Consider the following 23416-nt stretch of genomic DNA (forward strand, 5'->3'; position numbering starts at 1 on the left):
CTGACAACGCGCGAGAAATTTGTGCTCATGATCACAACTCGCGCTTTTTTCTGTTCATCCTTTTCCATATTTTCCTGACTTCTCCAACGCCTGTTATGACGAAACATAATTCTCCTGTCCATGCTCAATATGCTGGAAAGACTGCGGCATGAAAAGTATGTGAGGGCACTGTTTCTTTAACACGTGGTTAGGGCCAGAGAATATGTGCAGTGCGAACTACATATAAGATAAAGTTGAGCGACCAACCCATTTTCCGTTCTCGGCAGTGATCCTATGCTACTTAGTATAAACCACTGTGTAACTCAATGAGACCATTATCTTTGATGATAAATTGTATAAAATCTCTTGAATTTTTATGGTTCAGAAATGTTTGTCTCAGAAACGTCAATTTTTTTTATGCGGCGTTTTAAATTCATTCAGCAGTTTAAGCAGGTACCAAAATGTTTTTATAGAGTTGTATTTCCGTGAAGGCACGTGTTCGTCTCTTGCTGTTGCAATGTCACCTTGCTGCTCAAACGCGCGTTAAAGGTTTTTTGTGCAGCAACAAAGCTGACTTTATCGGCTGGCGTACTGCGAGAAATCTGCTTCCTCGAAGTTCACAGAACTAAGCGAAAGAAACATGACGTGATGCCTAATGAGCCAACTCTGAGCCGCGCAGAAAGTGCGCTCACCGTGGTGCTGTAGTCCCGCGGAGCCCATGGCGGAGTCCAGGTGGTGATGATGAGTCTGGGCGGCGCTGACCACGGCGGGTGCCGCGGCTGCGGCAGCCTGCGCGTAGCCCAGCAGCTGGCTGCTGTACGCGGGACCCACAGGCTGGCTGCCCAGCTGCTTGCGCCAACGGGCACGCCGGTTACTGAACCACACCTGCGGACGGGAGCGATTAAATGGGGGACTAAAGGAGACGTCACTTAAAAAATCAGTCAGTCAGTGAATGAAGCAATCAATCAGTCAGTGAATGAAGCAATCAATCAGTCAGTGAACGAACCGATCAGTCAGTCAGTGAATGCACCAATCAGTAGTCAGTGAATGCACCAATCGGTCAGTCAGTGAATGAACCGGTCAGTCAGTCAGCGAAATAACCAATCAGTCAGTCAATCACTGAGTGAATGAACCAGTCATTGAGTAAATTCATGGTCAACTCACAGTCACCGTCAATCAATTCAATTACTGGTGGGCGCTTAGATAATCTCAAAGCAGTCAAAAAAGAGAAAGGCGGGAGAGTAAAAACGGCTAGAAAAACTTCGTGGTGATATTTTTGTAGGCTGCAAGTCAAGTGTTTTCTGCTAACCGCTACAGCTGTACTCTGCACATAAAGGTATTGTGAATGTCGCCTACTATAAGTTAGCGATGTTAACGATGACGAGACAGAACTCTTGGCGAAGAAATTTCGATTCTCCTCCTTTTTGCGACGCGGTTCAGCGGCAGTAAAAAAGCCCTTGCCTGCACCCTGGCCTCGGTGAGCCTGGTCCTCTGAGCGAGCTCCTCGCGCGTGTACACATCCGGGTACTGGGTGCGCTCGAAGGCCCGCTCCAGCGCTTCCAGCTGGTCGGCCGAGAAGGTGGTGCGCGAGCGACGCGTCTTGCGCTTGAGCAGCAGGCCGGGCTCCGAGTCGCAGTCAGAGTCCTCGTCCAGACCGCTCAGGCGGCCTGCAGCAGCAAATAGGCGCGTTTAAGGTCACGTGTATGTGCACAGTCGCCACTGAGCTTGCATTTCACACTGTCAGCATGAGGGGGACAGTTGGGGGAACAAAGGGAAGAAAAGGGGAAAAGATGAAAGATGAGAGGGCAACAAGGCCGAAAGAAAAAACAACGAAAAAGGAAGTGAGAAAGAAAAGGGAAAAGAGAAACGAAGAAAGGAAAAACGGGAAAGATAAGAAGGAATAGAGAATGAGCAGGCAATTATGCAGCCTTTGCCACAGCTGCAGCTAAGACGACTAGACATGCATGTGCACATCGCAGCTAGATGCGAATGCGCCGTGATCTAGCATCCTGTGAGTTCTTTGCGTTCTACGCAAATGGTATCGATCCTGCGAACGCATGCCACTGCAAATCAGATCACGGCGCAATCAGTCGTTTACAAGCCGCTCTCGAAACCTGCAGGATTGAATAATAATAATAATAATAATTGATTTTTGGAGAAAAGAAATGGCGCAGTATCTGTCTCATATCATTGGACACCTGAACCGCGCCGTAAGGGAAGGGATAAAGGAGGGGGTGAAGGAAGAAAGAGTGGAGGGCTCCGGAATAATTTCGACCACGGGGGAATCTTTAACGTGAACTGACATCGCACAGCACACGGTGTCAGTGCACGTTAAAGATCCCCAGGTGGTCAAAATTGTGTTTCAATTTCCAGTGCAACCAACGGTGCACGAATGTTTTTTTTTTTTACCATTTCGCGATGACCATCTCTGGACGAGAGTCTGCGATAGCATGGCTGATGACTGAAGTGCTGGTTAATGCCGCCATCCGCCTATAAGCCTATCGTGCTAGTAGATCTAGCAGCAGATCTCGACAACGACTCCGTCGTCTACACTACATATGAGCGCGAACGGAGAAGCGCTTGTCGTCCTCTAATGAAAAACGAATGCACCGCCACAGGTGAGACCAATCGGTCAGAAAGCACGCTTCACACATCCAGCTGCCGGCGAGTGCACTCCCCTTCCTGTATTCGCAGTACTCTTTCTTTCGCTAATGAACTCGACTTCCTCACCCCACGTCGCCGCCGCTGGGCTTTGTCTAAGTGGAGTGGCAGTGTCTCTTCCTTCTGCACCGTCAACTGGGACCCCTTGCTGAGCAGTTCGCAGTGGGGGAACCGCGTCAGCAGGGAGTCACGGCGGGATTCGCCGCGTGAGGTTTTTTCGGGACACTGCGGCGTTCCCCTCAAGTTCGATGGCCATCATTCACTATCCAGATGTGTAGACCTTGAGCACGCCATTCTCTTTGTAACTTAACGGAGTGGGCGCAGCATGCGCGTTAAGCGTGTATAATTCGCTGATGAAAAGCAAGTAGCTAGACTCCTATCGGGCTTCGTAGAACTCTTTTCGAAAGCTCGGAGCGGGTCGAACTCAGCGAAGAAAGCTATTTGCGAGTACGCACTTGGGGAAGTTCGCGGAATCCGATCAAACTGAGGAAATGGTTTTTCCTGTTTAAGAGTGCGGCACAGTCGCTGATGGACAGCACGTCGCCGAGAAAAGCATAAGTTGAAATATTGTGCCGGAAACGGAGCTGGATTAAGATTTCTTGTAACCATTCCAGAGCCCTGCTCACAAGCCCCTCGCTTCTCTGTTCGAACATGTTTTGTATATATCGTCGAACCTCGTTATAACGAGACGGTTTATAACGAAGTAATGGATATAACGAAGGATTGATGATTCCCCTCGGAAGGTCGGTGAACACGGGACATATAACGAAGTAATCGCCTGGCCCCCTCAACTTTGTTATAACGAGGTTAAACTGTATATATTGACGTCCATGGACCTTCCTCAATAAGCTGGCCGCAAACGTGCCTGCTGCGACTCGGGAGGTATGCACGAAATAAGGCTTTAAAAAGATTATCGCGCACTAAGCCGGCGGTCATCGGCCGATGTGTGAATGCTGATCTCCCTGTATCAGCGTCACGGCATACAACTTTGGAAATCAGAGCGAAGAAGAAAATAAAGTTCAGTCAAGTCTTCGAATGCCGGGGAAGAAAGACGGAGAATAAACGCGAAAGGGGCGGCGAGTCGTCCATCACCGCTGCCATTGAATGGAACGTCATCATTCAACCTGTCGTGCTGCGCATAATGCGCGCACATTGGCGGCAGCGACGCGAGAAGGGAAGGTACAAATCACGGAGGGAGGGCGGCAGGGTATACCCGCCGGGGACAGGCCACACAATGGGCAAACCAGGGCGTAAACAGGAAGCACGCTCATTGGCCGGTCGTCCGGAACGCCCCGCCGAGTTCGGACTCGGGCTCGCCTCACTCCCCCTTTCCCTTTGTGGGACGTCCCATATCGCGACATTATACGGCACGCGTGTTGTGTGCGCGCGTGTGGTCGGACCGACCGCCGGGTCACGCTTGCGACCACCGGACGGTGAGAACACGGCAGTTCGCTAAACTCGTTTTGCAGAAATTGAATTTTGGCGTTTTACGTCCCGAAGACGACACATGGGATATGAGGGACACCGTACCGGACGACTCCGGATTAATATACACCGTCTGGGACTCCGTAGTGTGCGCTGCCATCGCACAGCACACGGACGTTGTTTTGCATTTCGCCTCCCTCGAAATGCGGCCGCCGCGGCTATGGATTCGATCCCGCTACCTAGGGCCGCTGGGCCACCACGATTTGCAAAGTATAGCTTGATATAACGACTATTTTTTTAACAACGCAAGTGGGTGAAAAAACAAAAAGCAAGAAAGCACAAAGTTGAAAGAATTATTACATGCCCCTTTTATGCCCTGAGGCAATAAACATCGCTTTAAAACTAGAGCTGAAAGTAAATATGAAGTTTTGTTCAAAATTCGCTATCCAGAACAGGTCCTGCGCGGCTGTGTCCAGTTGACTGGATCGTTAAAACGCCTGCTAACACGCGGCAGTTCATGGTTGAACACGTGCCATGGTTGCCTCTGAGGTGTCACTCATCGCCGAATCAGCCACCGATGCACGCCAGCACCACAGCCTTTTGTTTTTCCTGTTAGCTGTCAGGAACAGCTTTTTGCCTATAAACCCGCCAGAATCTTTATTGCGCTAAAACCACAACACAAGAGAGAAGAACACATAGCACAGGACGAGCGCAAATTACACTCTGATTTATTCAGGGCCGAGCCCCTAAATATAGAGAAAACCCGCGCATATAATAATAATAATAATAATTGGTTTTTGGGGGAAAGGAAATGGCGCAGTATCTGTCTCATATATCGTTGGACACCTGAACCGCGCCGTAAGGGAAGGCATAAGAGAGGGAGTGAAAGAAGAAAGGAAGAATTAGGTGCCGTAGTGGAGGGCTCCGGAGTAATTTCGACCACCTGGGGATCTTTAACGTGCACTGACATCGCACAGCACTCGGGCGCCTTAGCGTTTTTCCTCCATAAAAACGCAGCCACCGCGGTCGGGTCCGCGTATATGCGCAAGGTGCATTCCCGACAAGCCCTGACAGACGTGTGCACTCACTATACCCTAAAATAAAGATCTCAAAAATGCCAACTCGTTATTGTACAAGTCCACTGACACATCACTTACACAATTGCTATCGTTCTTTATAAAAAAACGCTTCCAAAATTTCTCGTGCAATGACACTGCTTCCCCTGCCATGAATCTTTATCTCATCAAGACATGGAAGACATTTGCAGTCTCTGCAGTGTTCGGACAAATTTGTCCTTGTCGCCTAATGAACGCTCATGCTCACCTGCGCGATCATTTATGCAGCGGCCGGTCTGGCCTTTATAGGCATCTCCACATGTCAGTGGCATTTTGTAAACCACTCCTGTCGCGCATTTTACAAAGGGCTTCGCGGGCCTTTTTCCACAACCACTTTTCCTCTCTATGCTTTGCCGTGCGTGAGCACAGCTGGCCTAGCCTCTTTGAGGCTGAGAACACCATCGGTACTTTGTAACTGCTGGCCACTTTCTTCAGGTTGTACGCGATCGTATGCACGTAAGGCATCACAACAGGTTTCGTCGCATCGTTGAATATACTGACAGTTTCGCTATAGGTGCGAGGTGTGGCTGGAGTTCTTAATCCTGAGTTTGTAATGACCACCTTGATCGCTCTGTGAATGTATTTGTAAACAAAGTGCATATTAGTGTCAAGTAGAGTGCCTCCATCTCTTCTGCGACGTGCAGTGCCCAAGAGTGAGGCATGTACTATCAACAGCCATGCATTTAATAACAATCCACAAATTAACTCTTGGCAGAGAAAGAATGATAACGCAGAGCGTTGTCGTCGTTAAAGAAGGCATGTGGTTTCAGAACAAATGGAAAGCTTTCAGCAATACCGTAACAGTGAGCGAAAATGAAGACTAATTTTCTATAAAAGAATTAACTGCTAGGCTATAGTTGGTTGTCAGACATAATAAAAGAATTCTAGCGCCAGGACGTACAACACACAAGAAAGAAGGCAGGAAACAACACGGGCGCTCTGAAGCGCATTTTGTTATTTATAGCAGCACCACAAAACTGGGGCAGCAACAGACATTTCTTTCTCTCGGTGGAAATGACAATTAAGCGGTTTCAGAAATTATGCATCGAATTGTGGATCATACGGCTATCCATTGCGGTTATGCTTTCAGTCCAATGTATTTTGGGGAAGGCCCCAATTTGAGAGCATTTTTAATCAGGGAGTAACGCTTACGATTGCTCATGGTTAGGGTTACCCCTCATGAGGGGACATGTATTATAACCTAAACTGTGTTTACTGTCAGATGTTTGCATTTTAACGTGTGGAGGTTTTAGCGCTAATCCTTAATACGGTTACCGATCAAGGTACGGTGTGAGAGCGCAAAAAAAAAAGAAAGGAAAGGGAGAGGGGGTTACAAATGGACGACTTGCACCATTCAGCCCTCGTCCTTATCAAGTCTCCTCTTTGCTTCGTTCACTTTTTTCTTCTTTCTTTTGCACCCTCGTATCTCCAACCAGCCGTTACGGTAAACGTTTTTTTTTTCTTTTCGAGCACGCAACAACCGCGAAGCACGCCACAGTTTAAGTGAACTTTAGTTAACTACATTACGCTATCTGATAGCTTTCCTGAGGAACACGCTCAGCACAACGAACCAAATTGGGCGAGAAAAATTACTTTGTAAACTGTCTGAACCAATTGCTTCGCCTTGAACACGAAAGACCCGTGCGGCGAAATGACTCCAGCGTGCCTGCCAAAGGCACGGCTACAGGCTAAAGAAAAGAAAAGCAGTGCAAAGTCGACCGCGGTCAGCGCTGACCATTTTTCACGGGTACCAACAACAGCGCCTACACAGAGCCTCGGTGCGCACGGACCTCACCGGGCGTCGAAAAAGAGCGGAACCCGCGAAGAAAGGGCAAACGGAACACGGTGATTAGCGGTCCCATTACCGGCCTGGGCTCTTCTTTCTTCGGGACAGGGCAGCAGGTACTACATACGCCCCTTTGTGGCCTGCCGCCGAACACAGCTCGACGAGTCACACACGAACAGACCAGCGCGGCTCCCCCGCAAACAAACTCTCGCAGCGCGTCACCACCGCAACAACGCGCATACTCTGCGCCGAAAAGAATTCGCAGCACGCGGCAGGAAAGAGTCGCATCAAGTAACGGAGCAGCCGTCACGTCGTTTTCACATTTGAGGAAGCGCGAAGACCGGTGGAACGTTCATTGTGCTTGAGGGTTGTACTCTATAGAGAAACGCTTTAACCGAACTAGCAAGGCCGAATTCGCGCTTTTAGACCGAATTAGCCTTGAACTCCTGGTGGTTTTAGTCTGAGGATGTGCGTTATGTGTGCCACGAATTGCAGAAAATGCCGAGGGTGCCAAAATTGCGTTCGCGAACGGCGTTTACGTACGCTTGTGTGCAAGCAAAGAGTTCAGTTGTCGCGTTGGTTATTGCTCGCCATGATTAAAGAATTCGGAATTTTGATTCATGCTACATTTAACTCGGCCTCGTTAGCCTCATTAGTAGGTTTGCGTTTGGCTTCAAACGCCGCCACACAAAAACGCTGTAAATTCCCGATAAATTTACAGCGTTTGTACATTCAAGAGAAAATCGGAGGAAACGCACTTAGCAGAAGTGTCACTATAAGTACCGTGGCCTGAAGTCTTCAGCTGTGCAATTGCAAATGGTCCGCCTACATCGCGTGGAAAGCCGCTTGTGCGTGCCCGGCGGTGCAAAGGCCTACCAGAACACGGGCTGTTTAAGTGCAGCAAGATTACTTGCATGCGGTGCAGGGTGGTTTGGAGAATACATTGAATATATTAGAAGAATACATCTAATCGTTCCGTCCGTAAGCAACAAGCAGCGTTGAAAGCGAGTTCTCGTTAACCCTAAGGTCGACTCCATACCTAAACACACGGGCTCCCGCACCGACACACCACTGCAGCCCAGCTTAGACTCCCGATGCGAACTACGGCGGTGGCTCACCACAACCACGGCGCGTGTTTGTTGTGCACGGGCGATTCGAACGCGCCAAGAGAAAAGGGCGATCGGATTTTTAGCGTGCCTGCGGCGTGCGTGTGTGTGTGTGCGCGCGCGCTCATGTGTCGGGCATTGTCGCCGCCGCCACTTCAAAGGGCGCCGCTGCAAACAGGAGCCTCGGGCCACCCGGACACCCGAGAGGACCTCCCAAAGAGGCCGACGCGACGCGACGCCCCCCCCCCCCCCCCCCCCCCCCCCCCCCTCCTCCTGTCCTCGCTAGATGCTCGCTGTTCGTCGGGGCCGCCGAAGCCGAGGAGGCGACATTGTGCGCGTCCACACCGGGCGGCGGTGCTGACCACACCACCGCCACGCTTTGAGAGCGCCGGCGGCGAACATCAGAGGCGAGCCCGTGACAATGGGTGCCACGAGTGCGCGCGCTGAAGGGAGCCCGTTTTGTTGCCGCCGCCGCCGCCGCTGGGCAGAAGAGGAACCTCGTCTTCGTCTTCCACCGTTTTGACTTCTTCCTCCCTTCGCGCCTCTCCGCTTCTCGAGTCTCTCCTTTTCTGCGTCCGTGTGCGTGCGTGCGTTGTTCGACTGTGGCTTAACAGGGGCGCGTTGATCATGTTTCTTTTTGTTCGCAGTCGCCCTTCCCCCTTATTCTTCGCGAACTGGCTTTTTTTTCTTCTTCTCTCTTGATTCTCTCTTCCTCCGCGCCGTTCGCACCTCTTTTGTGAGTTAACTGAGGGCGTATTTCGCACTTTCTCAAAGGCAGCAAAACGATTGCCGCAGACGGCGCGGCCCGAGAGGTAAGAAGGTGAGGAGGGGGGAAATCGGAGGGGTCGGAATGAAAGAGGGGGTGACTTCTTCTAATGACTCCATGCACGTGGCGGCCGGTTCGTGTTTTACTTTATTTTTATATTATATTTTTTACCGAGTTTTCCACTACGCAGTGGAGACACCGCTGACGCAAGTTTGGCATACCGCCAGAGCGACATGACGCCACATATGGGAAATGGCTTCGCGCTTTTAAACACGTACCAGGCGACAAAGATTACACGAGCAGTTAAACAAAACTGCGAGTCGTTATAGCAGCGGGATATGTGTGCTTGTTGGTTTCGCGCCAGTCCTATGCGCGGCGGTGCGCGTTTGTTGATCGTTCTCAAAATCCGCGCCGCCGGCTCGTAAAAGGAGTCGCCTGCTCCCACGTGTGCGCGAGAGTAGCGTTGGGTGCCCGTCGGTGTCCCTGGGCGCCGCGATCGTAAAACTGACTGGGTGCTGTGCGCGCGCTGACAAGACGTTTCGGCTCCCCTTCAAGCTCACCCTGCGCCTTCGAATAAGCGACGTGCGAAGGCTGGCGAGGGGAGGACGGACGGTCGGCTGTAAAAACTGATCTGTTTTCGTTCACGCTTAAATGGTTCGGCTCGGACACAGTGGGAAGAGGGTACCGTGTCAGAGTTTATGGCGTTGCGGCCTTTCATCGAACGCTGTTATTGCGGTGTGCACGCCTGTTAAGTGTTGACGCTTCGTTTTATTGGCCTGTTCGTCGTGACGAGTGAACGCGACGAGGCAGAGACTTTCTTGAAGTTTTTCGTGGCTATGTGTGTAGAAAAGAGAAGCATCATTCTTAGTTATCATTTAAGCCAACGTTGTCGATTCGGTGGCTCACAATTATATACGCCAGTCTGGCATATTCGGAAAAATAACCTGCAAAATTGTATGCTTGTATGCTTCGTTTCAGTTTATTAGAGGAGTCAACCGGTTATGCACAGTAAAATGCATGCTAAATGGGGATCGCATTGCAAGCTACACGCTATAATGACACACACTGTCTCACAATGACACCTTCTGGTGAGTTGTGGGATTTTTACATTTTAGTCGCGTTTTTTTTTTAAGAATTAAAGCTTTAGAAATGTCGCTTCCAGAAGAAGCACGATTTCTGTGCTTTACTAGGATTACATGTTCGTGCACCTCCTGTTTCTTGTTTTGGAAACGCTGTAATTTTATTTATATTTTTTATTCTAGCTAACAGCGACGTAAATACACCGGGGTGCGACAACGTGCAAGAAAACTTCAACAACGTCAGAGGCAGCTATCGTGTTCGCTCAACAGTGCACAAAGCATGCAGTTATTCCTTCTCACCGTATATCTCGACGCAATACAACGCCGTGTGGGGATACAAAGCGCAAAGTCAGAGAGACACGAAACCGCATACGCACGCGTGACTCCCCAAAACGACCTTAACACTGAGGTAGCAAGTTGTGAGCACGTAGATTTCGCCAGCTGGCTGCGAAGCAAAGTAAACAAAAAAAATGATTGCCGGGACCCGCCATTTTACGCCTTGTCCTGATCCCGTCGAACGACTTCGCAAACGATTTGCACGGATTACGCGCGTGCTGTGACACCGGTCGTTTTTGCGCCGTTGAGCCCCGCGCGCATGCGCCGTGCAAACCGCGAGTACACAAAGACTCCGGGTACGTGCATCGGCGACAAACACCGTGCGTCGGAAGAGCCGAGTCGACCGTAAAAACTGGCGAAATCCGCAGGGATCACTTCCAGGTGCGAGCCGAGGGTGTAGGCGTATACGTGAGCACGGCTGAGGGAAAAGACATGCGCATGCTTTGCCTGCGTCCCGTTGAGACGCGCGGTTGCCCGCAAACAGTGTTCGAGCTTCTGCGGTTGAAAGCGCGCAGACGAAGCCGTGCACACGGCATTCCGGTGGTCTCGCTTAAGCAGAGTGGGAGACTGCTCGTGAATGGCGGAATATACAGCTGGCGGAATCATAACGACGGATTAGTTTGCAGTGCAAATAATGGACAGGATTAACACTCTCCGCAGCATTGTGCCTGGGCATGTCTTACATCTCCTGGATACAAGGGAAACCAGGACGCCGTAAAAAAAAAACAACGTCGTAGGCAGCCGCAGGTCTTAGATGCTTTAAAAACGCCTTTCCATTTTTATTCGTTTTTCTTTTCTGATACCTGCACAAACATTTTTGCTGGGAAGATGCAAGCAATATATAGCAGCCTGTTTTCACACTGCATGGCCCGTGTGGGTTTCATACAATTTACAAAAGCTCGCTATACGTCTTTAAATAAAACATCCGCCCGCCACCTGTCGCCGCATACGTGTACTTTCATTTCATGGTGGGCAACCACCATGGTGGGCAAACGTATCTATGGGCAAACGTTTGCCATGGTGGGCAAACGTATCTATGGGATATAAACGCGTGACTCACATGTCAGTAATCAGCCATCGCTAATCGAAGAGTACTTGATAGTGTGTACACGAAACTAAGCTGCGCTGCTGTCATCTGACTTGAGTGAACGATACAAATTATTGCAAAATAAAAGAACGAATAAGAAAACCTCACCGTTCTGAGTAGGAATGCAGAGTGGTGAGAACAATTACTACCGCTCTTTTTCGTAATGATAACGGAACTTGCACGCGTTGTATTCGCAGTATACAACAGTTCCCGACAATGTCAGTGATGCGTATTAAGAAGTGCCTTGGATGAAACGGGGCACTTATAAGCTTGACCATGATGTGACATGATGTGAACTAAAAATTTGCCTCATTAGACCCAAAATTCCCTATTTCGTGTCCTTTTACTCTGCAGAAGCTTGAAAACTCCGTCAACATGGAAGGAGCGAGACAATTCGGTTCTTGAAATTCCCTGTTCATAAAAACTCTTCCTTTGCCAAATCTTGCCCCTTAGGTTCCCTGAAAAGGGAAAAAGTCTCAGAATGGAACATCACTGCTGAATCCGTTTTGCGCGAAAATTCAAAACAGGTGGTTTTTGGTGGTCATTGCTTTCCCTGATGGTGTACTGCAGAGTGAGTGCTATACTTACTCTACGCGCGTTATTTTGTTCTAAAATTTCACACGTGTGTGATTCATCACACGAATTACATCTTTTCTTCCTTACTACATGAAATTGTCAGCATATCTTCATATTTGCAACTATGCCTGAGTAACTTCACTGAATTCATTCTCTTCCAGCAACAGCAGATATAGTGGTGGCAAAGATCGAAACTATACGTTTGCATAGTTCCGATTTCTTCACTCCTGTACGCCCATTCACGTGACACCATTCATTGCGCTGCACAATTTCTTCATGTGCGTTTTCTGTACGCGATTTCTCCAGCGGTCCTAAATAGGTACTACAGCAAAATTGTTTGAAACTGATACACAAGCCTCGCCACCATAACGTTTCGAAGCAACACAGTGCTTTCAGCGAAGAGTTTCAAGACGCTCTTCATACTTGATCACGTGCGGATTTAGTGTAAGTGGCTGGGCGGCGGGGGGTACAGTGAGATTACTTATTGGAACATCTTGGAAAGCCAAAATTTTTCGACAAAAATAAAGTTGAAAAAACGCCTTCAAACCACACATGATTCACCACGCGACCTCATCGCGCTGACACCGACTCGCTGTAACGTTCTAACGTAGCGAAGGAGAAGGAGCGTATAATCTGCACGTCTCAAACTCAACTCGCCGCGCATGCGGGCATAGATGAGTACATTACGAGCCGAGAGGTTCCGCAGACGAGCCGGCAACACTGTATGCGCCCCCCGTGGTATTCCTTTCGTATACCCACTCGGCCGATCCCGGCGCGTTGCGCACTCAGTCACGCAGCCTCAGGCAATACGCAACAGCGTCCCGCATTACCGCACGGCGGCCCACGGAGGCGCCATAATCCCATATCGCGCGGCGCGCTTGCGGGGTGTATTTACGAGCTGCAACGGAGCGCGACGACTTCACCTGGTGGCTCCGCTCTCGGCGAATCCCTTTGAAGCCGATGCGCCTAACTTACGACCCATTACCGGCACGCTCAGCGTGAATCCCGCGTGTTTCGCGCCGTAAATAACGGAGGAGATACCGCGGCGATGCTGCGTTCGCCTCTGCATGTTTCTTCCTGGGCGCGCGTGAACTCCTGTCACCGCATGTTTTACAACAAGGGGCTCGAAGCTGCGTTGAGGCCGCGGTTGTCGGGACAGGCCGCAAATTGTTTTGATTTCAACGTCGCTGAGTGCGAAGTCTTCGGGACACTCCTGTTGACACCATTGGCACGAACGCGCTGATCGGCGAAGCAGGCAAGTGCCGGCGGAAATACCTTTTATAGGTATTTACTTACTCCATGACGCGGTGTTAAACTAGCGTGTTAAGAGTGGAAACTTTTTGTTAACTCGGGGAACATTCCATAAAGAAAGGTATTGCGTAAAGAATGCAGAAACCGTCAATCGAAGTACCAGTAAGCGATCACAGCTGTCCAACAGCCTCTCCCTGCCTTTTTAGAACGTGGCTCAATCAGCTCGCGCGCGAAATCGCTTCAGCTTTCCCTTTTGTTCCCCTCCTTATCACGCGAGAGTGGCTCGTTCCCCAAACGGGATCCAGAAAAGGAAACAAAGCCGTACCGTTGATAACCGGTCACTTTGGATCGCCCGGCCGTACCCGTACGACGTGAATACAGCCGGGCGATCGTACCCACGCCAACCGACCGCGCCCTCCCACGGATGACTATGCCTGTCGGCTTCGCAAGGGCACGTCCGCGCTCTTGTGCTAGACAGAGTGGAACACAGGCGTCACCACCGTCACTGCTCGCCAGTTTTGCCCACGGAAAGTGAGGCCTTTTTCTCCTTTCCCTGTCGGAACAGACGTGGCGGGGAAATTCGGGGCCGATTTCTGGCGAAACGTGTCTACGACAAAGATGGCTGGCGGACAGATCGCGGAGGTGTGGCGTCGATGTCGTCTGCTATGCAGCCGCCGCTCGAGCAGACGACGCGGCGCAGCAGCTCAACGTTCCACACTGTGGACAGACCCCCCGTGCGTTACAGCGTTTATTTTGGGGGGTGGCTCCTTTCATGTAAGCGTCCAGAGCCGATGCACGGCACTGCGCCCCGTTCGCTCATATAATCAGGCGGAACGGCCCTCCCTGGTAGCTGCTCTTATTTCGCGCGTGCTCTTTCTCTCTCCTCCCTCTCTTTCCCCCTCGCTTGTTCCCCACGGCGGGACTCGCACGATCCTTCTCTTCCCTCTTTCTTTCTTCTTCACTCTCTCTCTTTTTCCACCCGGCCAACGAACGGACCCGCGCCGCGTTCGCCTTATTCACGCGTTCGCTAGGGAACGCGATTCGCTATAGCCGATTGCGCTCCCGGCCGCCTCTGAATTCAGTGGAGATGGTGTGTGCCGAATCTCGCAGATGTGCCCGACGCAGCTACACACGTCGCGTCGCTTCCCCCCCCCCCCCCTCCCCCTCCCTGTCTCTCCTGTGTCTACCCCCACCACCACCAGCGTATACCAAAGCCTGTCTGGCTTCCTCCATGGCTTGACTTCATGCCGCCCGGGCCACACCACCACTCACACCAATGAAGCTTTCGTTTCGTTTCGTTTCTTTCCTGCCTTTTTTATCTCCTTTCTCACTACGCTCATCGTTAACGCTCCCTTCTTCACCCCCCCCCCCCCCCCCCGCTTCATTTTTAGTCGTTATACCCGAAGCCGTTCCGTATATGCCACCGTGCCATCCCCACGACTATAGGTTGTGCGGCGTGCAGCATCTGTTCGCTCCACGCAGACCTCTCGTTGTGCCGGTCTGATATGAGACATTCGGGCGCTTCCTGCCTGCGCGACTCTTTCTTTTGCGTTTTTCTCGTTAGATCACGCTGGCTTCGCCACGCGGACTTTCTGCTATTCAGCGAAGCACATGCGGCGCTCCCTGCCTTCCCCTTGCATGGCGCGACGTTTAAGCGCGTCCAATCTTCTATTTACGGGTGGAAGCATCTTTCTGAACGTGCGCTATGCGCTCGCTACACGTTCCCTCGCTCAAAGCCGACAAGCTTACCAGCACAAACCGAGACGCAGACGAACCCACTTTTTTTTTTTTTAGTTCCCGTGTCGTTTTCGACGTATTGTCTCCTCGTCGCTCCAAGTATACCGCCGCTCCCAGCAGCCTAGTTGCATATGACCTGGTAGTTCGCACCGAGGTTTGGTCGCGCATTTTCGTTCATTTTATTATCTTTTAGTTTCGCCCTCTGCAAGGTCGTAGCCATGCAGATTTGGACGCTTTTTTTTATGCTTTGCGCGTACACTAAGCGCCGATTTCTCCTTTCCCCTCGTCTGTACTCTGCGAGCGACGCTGCTGCGAATCTGGAAGATGCGGCGAAAACTCGCGGCAAATCCGTTTGGGGACGCTTCAAGCGTGATTCGGACACGCGAGGTTCTCGACTATGCCCAACTGGATTTCTTCGCTTCGGAGTTCCGCGGCGTTCGATATGCGCTCGTCCGCGATTTCAGAGTTGTTGCGGCCGCGTCGCGCGAGGACTCTTTCTTTACGCATGATTTGGAGCTTCCTGCTCGGTGTCGTCACCGCGTATTGGCTCTGGCTTCTTGCGCGCTCTTCCCAGAGGCCCTCGATTACACGGAGGGGGGCTCTTAGTGCGGCGCCAAGACGATGGGTGCTGGATCCCGCCTCGTTTCTTCTTCCTATCCTTTGTGCGTAAGCCGTTATCCCGGTGATTAGCTACGTTGAACGCTTCCTCTGATACGCTCTTTGTACTTTGGAAAAAGAATTGGAGACCCGCTTTGGAGGCGCTCTGGAAGTGAGCACAAGGCGTCTCAAATCACAGATTACGCGGATAGGCGGGATTACACGGTGCTCTTTTTTTTTTTAATAGAGTATTAGCAGTGGCCACAGCAGCGAAAAGTCGGTATAAGTTACGCTGGACAGTATATATAATAATTAGTCGCAGATACGCATTCGAATCGAGTATTCACTGAATTAAGCAGTTTTACGCTAAATGAGTTTGCATGACTGAGCTTAAACGTCTTTCAATCCTTTCAATGTGGGCTGTAAATAAATTAATGTATCACTGTAAATTTTACGAAACAACAAGATCAAAGATGGAAGTTATTGCCTGATTTGTACAAAATTCTGGGTTTAACGTTTTCCAGTCATATATTTTCCCAACATTACCTCATCGTGTTGCTGATGTTTGTGGTGAAAAGATGTTTTAAGATGGCAGCGAGTACAATGTAAACACGAATACGCCTGTATAGGAGCAAAATGGGAGCAAGTTTTCTTTTAGCACGCTCTCTTTATTAAAACAGAGTGCGCTAGAGGAGATCATACTCTCTTTTACTCGTTTCTGCTTATAGTATATATGGTGGCTTATCTAAAACAGATGCATATGCGCTGCAGTATACAAGAACATGCTGTGGTCCTCAAAGGGACATTGAGGACAAATTTAAATTTAGCTTGTATCGATAAGGTGCAGCGTTGTATTCACAAAGAGACAACTCTAACCGAAAACTAAGTTTTTATAAGCTAGCAAAGAGCAAAAAAAAAAAAACGAAGTACAGGTGACGCCATCACCGGCCGATTTCTCAAGTAAAATGTGTGCGTCGACTTCGATTTTTGGGAGCGGATCTCAGAGGCTATACACTACAGCGCTATTCACTTTGAAAGCCGTGGCAACTCGACAATCCTTCTTGGTAAATACTTCACGAATTTGATAAGAGTGACGAAAAGTTTTTTACATCCAATTTTCTCGCCGATAATTGCGTCTTGTGCTGCCTTGAAAACGACGACATAGATAGATTGAGCCAGAGTCAATCCTTTACTGAGAACAATAATGAAATGGAGTTGTCCTAAATGAGCCCTTAAAAACTTTAACTATTCCCCTGCTATCTACCCGTGCTACTCCCACATGCGTGCTGGCCGCCTGAATCCAAGATTTAGTCCCTACAGTATCAATAAATTCATTAATGTCTAGTGGCTCATTTATAACGTCAGGACTAAGTATGCTGACAGAACACTGGAGACTGAACTCAAGGTATTTTGTGGCGAAAGATCTAAGGTCGATAATAATAATTTAGCTACACTCCAAGTTCTTTATGTGATCATCTGCAAAACGCTGCGAAAGGCCTTAATGGAGTCCATACAGAAGTTTTCGCAGTCCAGCCCAAGAATTAGGCACTTCAATTCGTAAAAAAAAAAAAAACGTTGATTTGAAGTACTCGCAAGCTCACGGCATAGGAACGGCAACTGAGGTGTTAACTGAATCGCCATATTTAAAGTCGGAGGCTAAATAAAACTCATTCCTCAGCACAGATTGCTCACACTAGATGCGGAGGCGCTACTGCATTTCTGTAACCAGAATCGCGAGTCCATCCCTGCGCAAAGACATCTTGGACTTCGGTGTTCTGTGGGGGGGTCTGCAGAGTGACATGAAGTTCGCCAGTAAATGCGGTTCACTTACCTCCGAGTATTCCGTCAATGCTGTGGTCCGCCTTCTTGGCGCACTCTCCGTCGCTACCTCCTCGCTGCGACGAGTCGTCGGGACTGCCGCCGCAACGGCTTCCCCGCAGCACACGGCTGATGGAGCTGACGCTGGGAGCCGAACTCTTATCGCATACGCCGTCCTGCGGAGGGAGTGGAGTTGGAGCCACACGCGGGCACTAGGTGGAGATCTAGCTGGGTTGTTCTCAGCGATTACCATGCACGATGACCCATGACCCATGACAGATATAGACATCCAGACAATACGTCTGATATCTTTGTTCTGCATTTCCCAGCGACTACATTTGGTGGACCGATAGACTGATTGATTTCTCGATCGACGCATTGATCGATGAAATGATTGATCAAGTGATTGATCGAATAAGTTGGCGATTCACTTGATTCAACCATCGACTGATGGTTGAGTCTAGTAATTGATACGCGGTAAACTGATGCAAACTAATATAAAGTGTAGCTATGCGTTGAGAAAATTTATTGGTGACACCCTCTGATTTATTTTTGTTTGCTTGCTTGTTTGTTTTTTATCTATTTACCGACTGATAACGGGGTGCTGGCAGGTAGTGCATAATTCGGAACCTGCATGTCCTATAAAACAAATGGTTGGTTGTTTGTGCCGCCGCGGATAACGGGGGGCTGGCAGGTAGTGCATGATTCGGAACCTGCATGTTCTATAAAACAAATGGTTGGTTGTTTGTGCCGCCGCGGAGGCTCAGTGGTTATGGCGCTCGGCTGCTGACATGAAAGACGTGGGTTCCATCCCGGCCGCGGCGGTCGAATTTCGATGGAGGCGAAATTCTAGATGCCTGTGTACTGTGCGATATCAGCGCACGTTAAAGAACCCCAGGCGGTAGAAATTTCCGGAGCCCTTCACTAATGCGTACCTCATAGCCTGAGTCGCTTCGTGACGTTAAGCCCCAATAACCAACCAAAACAAATGGAAATGGCATAAAATTAACAGAGTGGCAGTATTTGGAGCCAGATTCGGACTACGGCGAGCATGTCTCATGGCCGATGCCTTTATGAAGCTGCAATGCGTGCGGCCACGTGACAAGAAAAACATTGCTAGCCAGTATACAATTACCCTTTCTGCTAATTTAATCCGGAAAATTGTGTAATCAAGAAAGACCGCATTCTTAGTGTTTCTTTGTTCTTAGTGTTCTTAGTATTGCTTGCGTAGCTTTTTTCCCCAGCCTCCCCCATCATGTTGATGGAAATAAAGGCTATTATTATTATTGTTATTATTATTATTAGTAGTAGTAGTAGTAGTAGTAGTAGTAGACACCATCTCTCCATCTTCTTTATCAAACTTTTGTTCTCAGTAAAAATCGATCCTGTGGCTCTTTTTGGGTATACTGATGTTTGTACAGCATAAAAATACGCATTTATTGTCGAGAAAATTAGATTTAAAAATCTTCCCGCTATTTGAGTGCTAGTGACGTCATGGCCGAAAAGGACTCCGGGATCGCCGTCTGAAAGTAAATGTGGCGTAGCCTACACTTTAAACAGAAAGGAGTGAAAAAGGGAGTAAGCTGTCTAGTGCACTCCCTTTAAAACATATACGCCTATATGAGAGTAAAAAGGGAGTAAACTGTCTTTTTTACATAGAACTATGCATTGTACATAGGACTATGCACCAACTGCATAGAAATATGCATAGAAAAGTGCATAGAAATATGCATTTGTACACAGCACTGTGCACCAACTAGCCCCGCAACAAGTGTTACTTGAGTACAAACTTCGATTTATGCTCAGTGTCCCTTTAGTGCTAATTTTGTTTTCCTCGTTGCACGTCATCGCACGTCACAAGTGGAGACTCGAATGTGGGAGCGCACGTACCTTGATAAGCCTGTCGCGTATCTCCCACGAGAAGATGCTCGGGTTGACCCTCTTGTACTCCTCTATCTTCTGCTCGACGTCAGGGGTCGCCACCCGAGGCTTACTGCCGCCGATGACGCCCGGTCGGATGCTTCCAGTCTCCTGTGAGAGCGTAATTCACACTGCTCAATTTCCTTGCGAACTATAAGGCACAGAACAGAAGGAAAACTGAACTGTGTCCTCGTCGAAGGTTTTTTTTTTCATACATATATGCATGCTCACGAACCACGGTGTAGGTAGGATAGGATAGGATAGTTCTTCTAGTTTCTATACACTTCAGAGTTCAGAGGTCGTCTTCGCCTTGCGATGTCTTCGCCCTCTTCAGCGGGTGGAGCCCTTATTCCAGGGCCCCATCAGATCTGGCAGCTTTCACAGCATGCTGTACCAGCCTTCGTTGGAAGGATGGATTGTGGCTGGAAAGCGCTTCCTCCCACTGCTCCCGACACGGTTCTTTCTGATTATTGAAACTATAATTGTCCTTGCACTCCAACGTTGAGTGGTACACCGTGGGTCTGTCTCCGCATTTGGGGCATGTGTCCCTGTACTGCGTTGGATACATCTTATTTAATATGAAAAGATTAGCTACGGTTTCTGTTTGGGGCCTCCTCCATATGACCGCCTCTTCTTGAGTCAGGCTAGAGTGCGGTTCCGGATATCTTTTCCTTACCCCCCTGTAGTAGTTGGTGATTTCTGAGAAAGTGGGCATTACGTTTTCTGAGGCCCCCCTCCGTGCTGAGTGGATGAGAGGCTCGGTTCGTGTAAGCTCGAGTGGTCTCATCGGCCCTGAGGTTCCGATATTTCCGCATGTCCGGGTACCCAGAAAATAACATGCCTCGCCTGGTCCTTTTTTGGAGCCACTTGTGCTAGGACCTGTCTTGAACATTTACCTATCCTTCCTTTCATATAGTTCCTGCACGCCTCTATCGAGTTCGTTAGGATGGTTAAAGATTTTCCGATCCGGGTGAGTCCCTCGCCCTCATCAACCGTACCGTTTTTAATGGATGCGCTAGCAAATTCTGCGCCCTCCCAGTTGAGTGCTGCCATTCTCACGTCTCTTCCTCTATATCTGGACGCGTCCACATATGCTGTATTTTCTTTGACCGCCAGTTTCTCCTCTATGTATTTTGCTCTCGCCTTTCTCCTAGCCGGTTGTAGGTTTGGGTACATGTTTTTGGGGAGCGAGCAGACTTTGATAGTGGCTCTGGTGTTGTCGGGGATGTCTGCTTCCTTTTCTAGTATTTTTTTCCCAAGTTGTATCCCAACTTTTCTAGGTTTCTTCTGCCGCTTCTCGTTTGCACCAGCCTTTCCTTTTGCGTCTCTAGCTGTGCCTATTCCAGCTCTTCGAATGTATTGTGTAGGTAGGTAGGTTAATAGCTTTATTGACTCATGAGAGAATCAAGTGAGGGGGTCAGGTTACAACACTTAAAGGAATACAGGCACCTAAATTTATTGCGTGTTTTCTTTCACATGATGCATTACACATTAGAATTCATGAATTAAATTAGATTGGTTTTGGGGGAAAGGAAATGGCGCAGTGTCTGTCTCACATCTCGGCGTACACCTCAACCGCGCCGTAAGGGAAGAGATAAAGGAGGAACTAAAAGAAGAAAGGAAGAAAGAGGTGCCGCAATGGAGGGTTCCGGAATAATTTCGACCACCTGGGGATCTTTAACTTGCACTGACAGAATACACGAATCAAAGCGTGGTTTTCGCCTACATCCGATAAATAATATACAATTGAATTTCTTCTCTCATGCTGTTTCGGTTGCATCAGCCAACCGATGGCTGTGACGCGTAGTTGATGTTTAGGTCACGTGTGGCACAAAAAAAAAACAGCAATATAACTGCTGAAAAGTCGTTTCTTGTAGCTCTAGCTATTGAAGCAGGCTGGTTGAAGTGCTGTAGTGAGTATCGCCGATTTAACCCGCCGCGGTGGCTCAGTGGTTAGGGCGCTCGGCTACTGATCCAGAGTTTCCGAGTTCGAACCCGACCGCGGCTGCGTTTTTATGGAGGCAAAACGGTAAGGCGCTCGTGTGATGGGCGATGTCAATGCACGTGAAAGATCCCCAGGTAGTCGAAATTATTCCGGAGCCCTCCACTACGGCACCTCCTTCTTCCTTTCTTCTTTCACTCCCTCCCTCCCTTATCCCTTCCCTTACGGCGCGGTTCAGGTGTCCAACGATGTATGAGACAGATACTGCGCCATTTCCTTTCCCCAAAAACCAATTATTATTATTAATATTTCATATTAAAAACTGGTTTTCGAGGAAAGGAAATGACGCAATAACTGTCTCGCAATTCTCGGTAGACACCCGAACCTCGTCTTATGATGACTTGGCTAAAACGTGTCATCACCACGACAGCCATATTACACTGGGAAAACCGACTGGTTTGACATCCATCACTGCAGGGTTGCCATAATGTCCAGTCATGATGAAAGTCGCGCCATGTGACGTCACAACTTGTAATGACGCAGCGAAAGCGTTTAGAGTTTAGCGATGGCGTTGCGATAGCGACGGGCTGTGATGCATGATACTGCAAGTCGCGTGAGACCGGAGAGTTGACTCAACGAAGTAGTTTTGTGCAAAGGATAGCCCTATTATCCAGGGAAATGCGATACCAATGTTGCTGGGTCGTGAAAGTGCCTCATCTTTGGTGAAAGTCACATGACATCGAAACATCTATAGTCTTCTGATACTCGAGATACAGAGACAACTGATATCTGTATTTATAAGGCGAGAACAGTTGCATATCTGTGCGCAATTTATTAATGTCATGTAGCAACGCGCTGAATGACCTATCTAAAGGTGTTTGTCGTAGTGATAGTGTCATTATATTCGACATAACGTTTCCGATTCATACCCCGCATGACTCGGGTCGAGAATGTGTGACATCAGTTTGCAAGTGATCCGAAGTTATGTGACTGAATTATCGGCTGATCACAGGGACTTTATCCTAGTCATCCCCTTAGCATATATAGTACCGCTCATCTTATCAGCTTATAAAGGTGTGACGTCATGATGCGAGTTGTAGGACACCGCCAATGCATAACTGCCATATGCTTCGTGCTCATCCTGTACTTCGGTTAATGAGCTGGGTGGTAAAAATGGTGTGATTATAGCTTGCTCATTGTCTAATGCCTGTTGAGTAACAACTCATCGATAACGCGTGTGCGATTTGTAGACCGCGTTTTAAGTCTGAGCGGGCTATAGTGGTGGGAATACATGAGGGTTAAATTCATGGCGCTTCGAATAATTTTTGCGGCGCCTGGATTAAATTGAACGGAACTCAGGTTAAATATTCAGGCGCTTGGATTACATTGAGCGGGAAATACTGTAGTCATCGTGTCATCGACGGCATATTTTCCGATCAGCTCACCGACGCAGCGTCTGGCCGATGTCGCTCGTCGCCGTTCATAGTATACTTCAAATTACTGTGCTGTGACTAATATTCGCTGATATCGTTCCCGTTTCTACGTCAATAAATATCGTGCTAGCTGTGGGAAGCCTATATTAAGCGTTTTATAGCCTCAAAATTTGTTGTGCTTTAAGCAAGGCCGATGCCATAAAGCTGGAACAGGGCGACACACACCTGGTAGCGGTTGAGTATCTTGGAGACGCAGCCGTGGGACACTCGGAGCTGCCGGGATATGACGCAAGGCCTCACTCCCGCTGCGGCCATCTCGACGATCTTCAGCCGAATGTGGTTGGGCAGCGGTCGGCCGTTGATGAACACGCCGCCCAGCTGGTTGACGCGGCCCTGGCCTGGAGCAAAGTACCATTGCAGCATTGCACACGTTCAGCAGAGAAACAGGACACACGTTTAGCATACCGTGTTACCGTTACCGGAGTACCGGAAGCCCGCCCACCCGCCAGTGCGCGCACGCGCTGATTGGTTCCTACGCGGCAGGCGATCTGCGCATGCGCAGTGACGGCGCGCGTGGTGCTAGTACTCCGGCTAACTCCGGTAAGATGGCAAGCTGGACGAGTCGAATCGGATTCATGGTGACGGTAGCGCTAATACGGGCACGAAAGGAAGAAGCCAGACACGACACGAGCGTTGTTTCGAAACTAAATATTTATCGGAAGAACGCGAAATATAAACCGACGTCCTCAAAAAAAATTTCTAAAAAGAAAAATGTAGAGACCAAAAGGTCCTAAAAAAAACC

At 49.2% G+C, this 23416-nt stretch overlaps 1 protein-coding gene across 1 annotated transcript in view; it reads right to left on the reverse strand.

The window, feature by feature from the left end:
- LOC144119579 (segmentation protein paired-like) overlaps positions 1 to 23037 on the reverse strand; it is a 29970-nt gene extending 6933 nt beyond the window's left edge. Inside the window, exons 1-5 of the mRNA XM_077652158.1 lie at positions 22840 to 23037; positions 19210 to 19350; positions 17333 to 17495; positions 1441 to 1646; positions 672 to 864 (exon numbers count right to left, since the gene is read on the reverse strand). Of these exons, the coding sequence (XP_077508284.1) occupies positions 672 to 864; positions 1441 to 1646; positions 17333 to 17495; positions 19210 to 19350; positions 22840 to 23037 (901 nt within the window). The remainder of the gene's footprint in view (positions 1 to 671; positions 865 to 1440; positions 1647 to 17332; positions 17496 to 19209; positions 19351 to 22839) is intronic.
- Between the last annotated feature and the right edge of the window lie 379 nt (positions 23038 to 23416).

This window comes from Amblyomma americanum, chromosome 2 (assembly GCF_052857255.1).
Source record: "Amblyomma americanum isolate KBUSLIRL-KWMA chromosome 2, ASM5285725v1, whole genome shotgun sequence".
Lineage (NCBI taxonomy): Eukaryota > Metazoa > Arthropoda > Arachnida > Ixodida > Ixodidae > Amblyomma > Amblyomma americanum.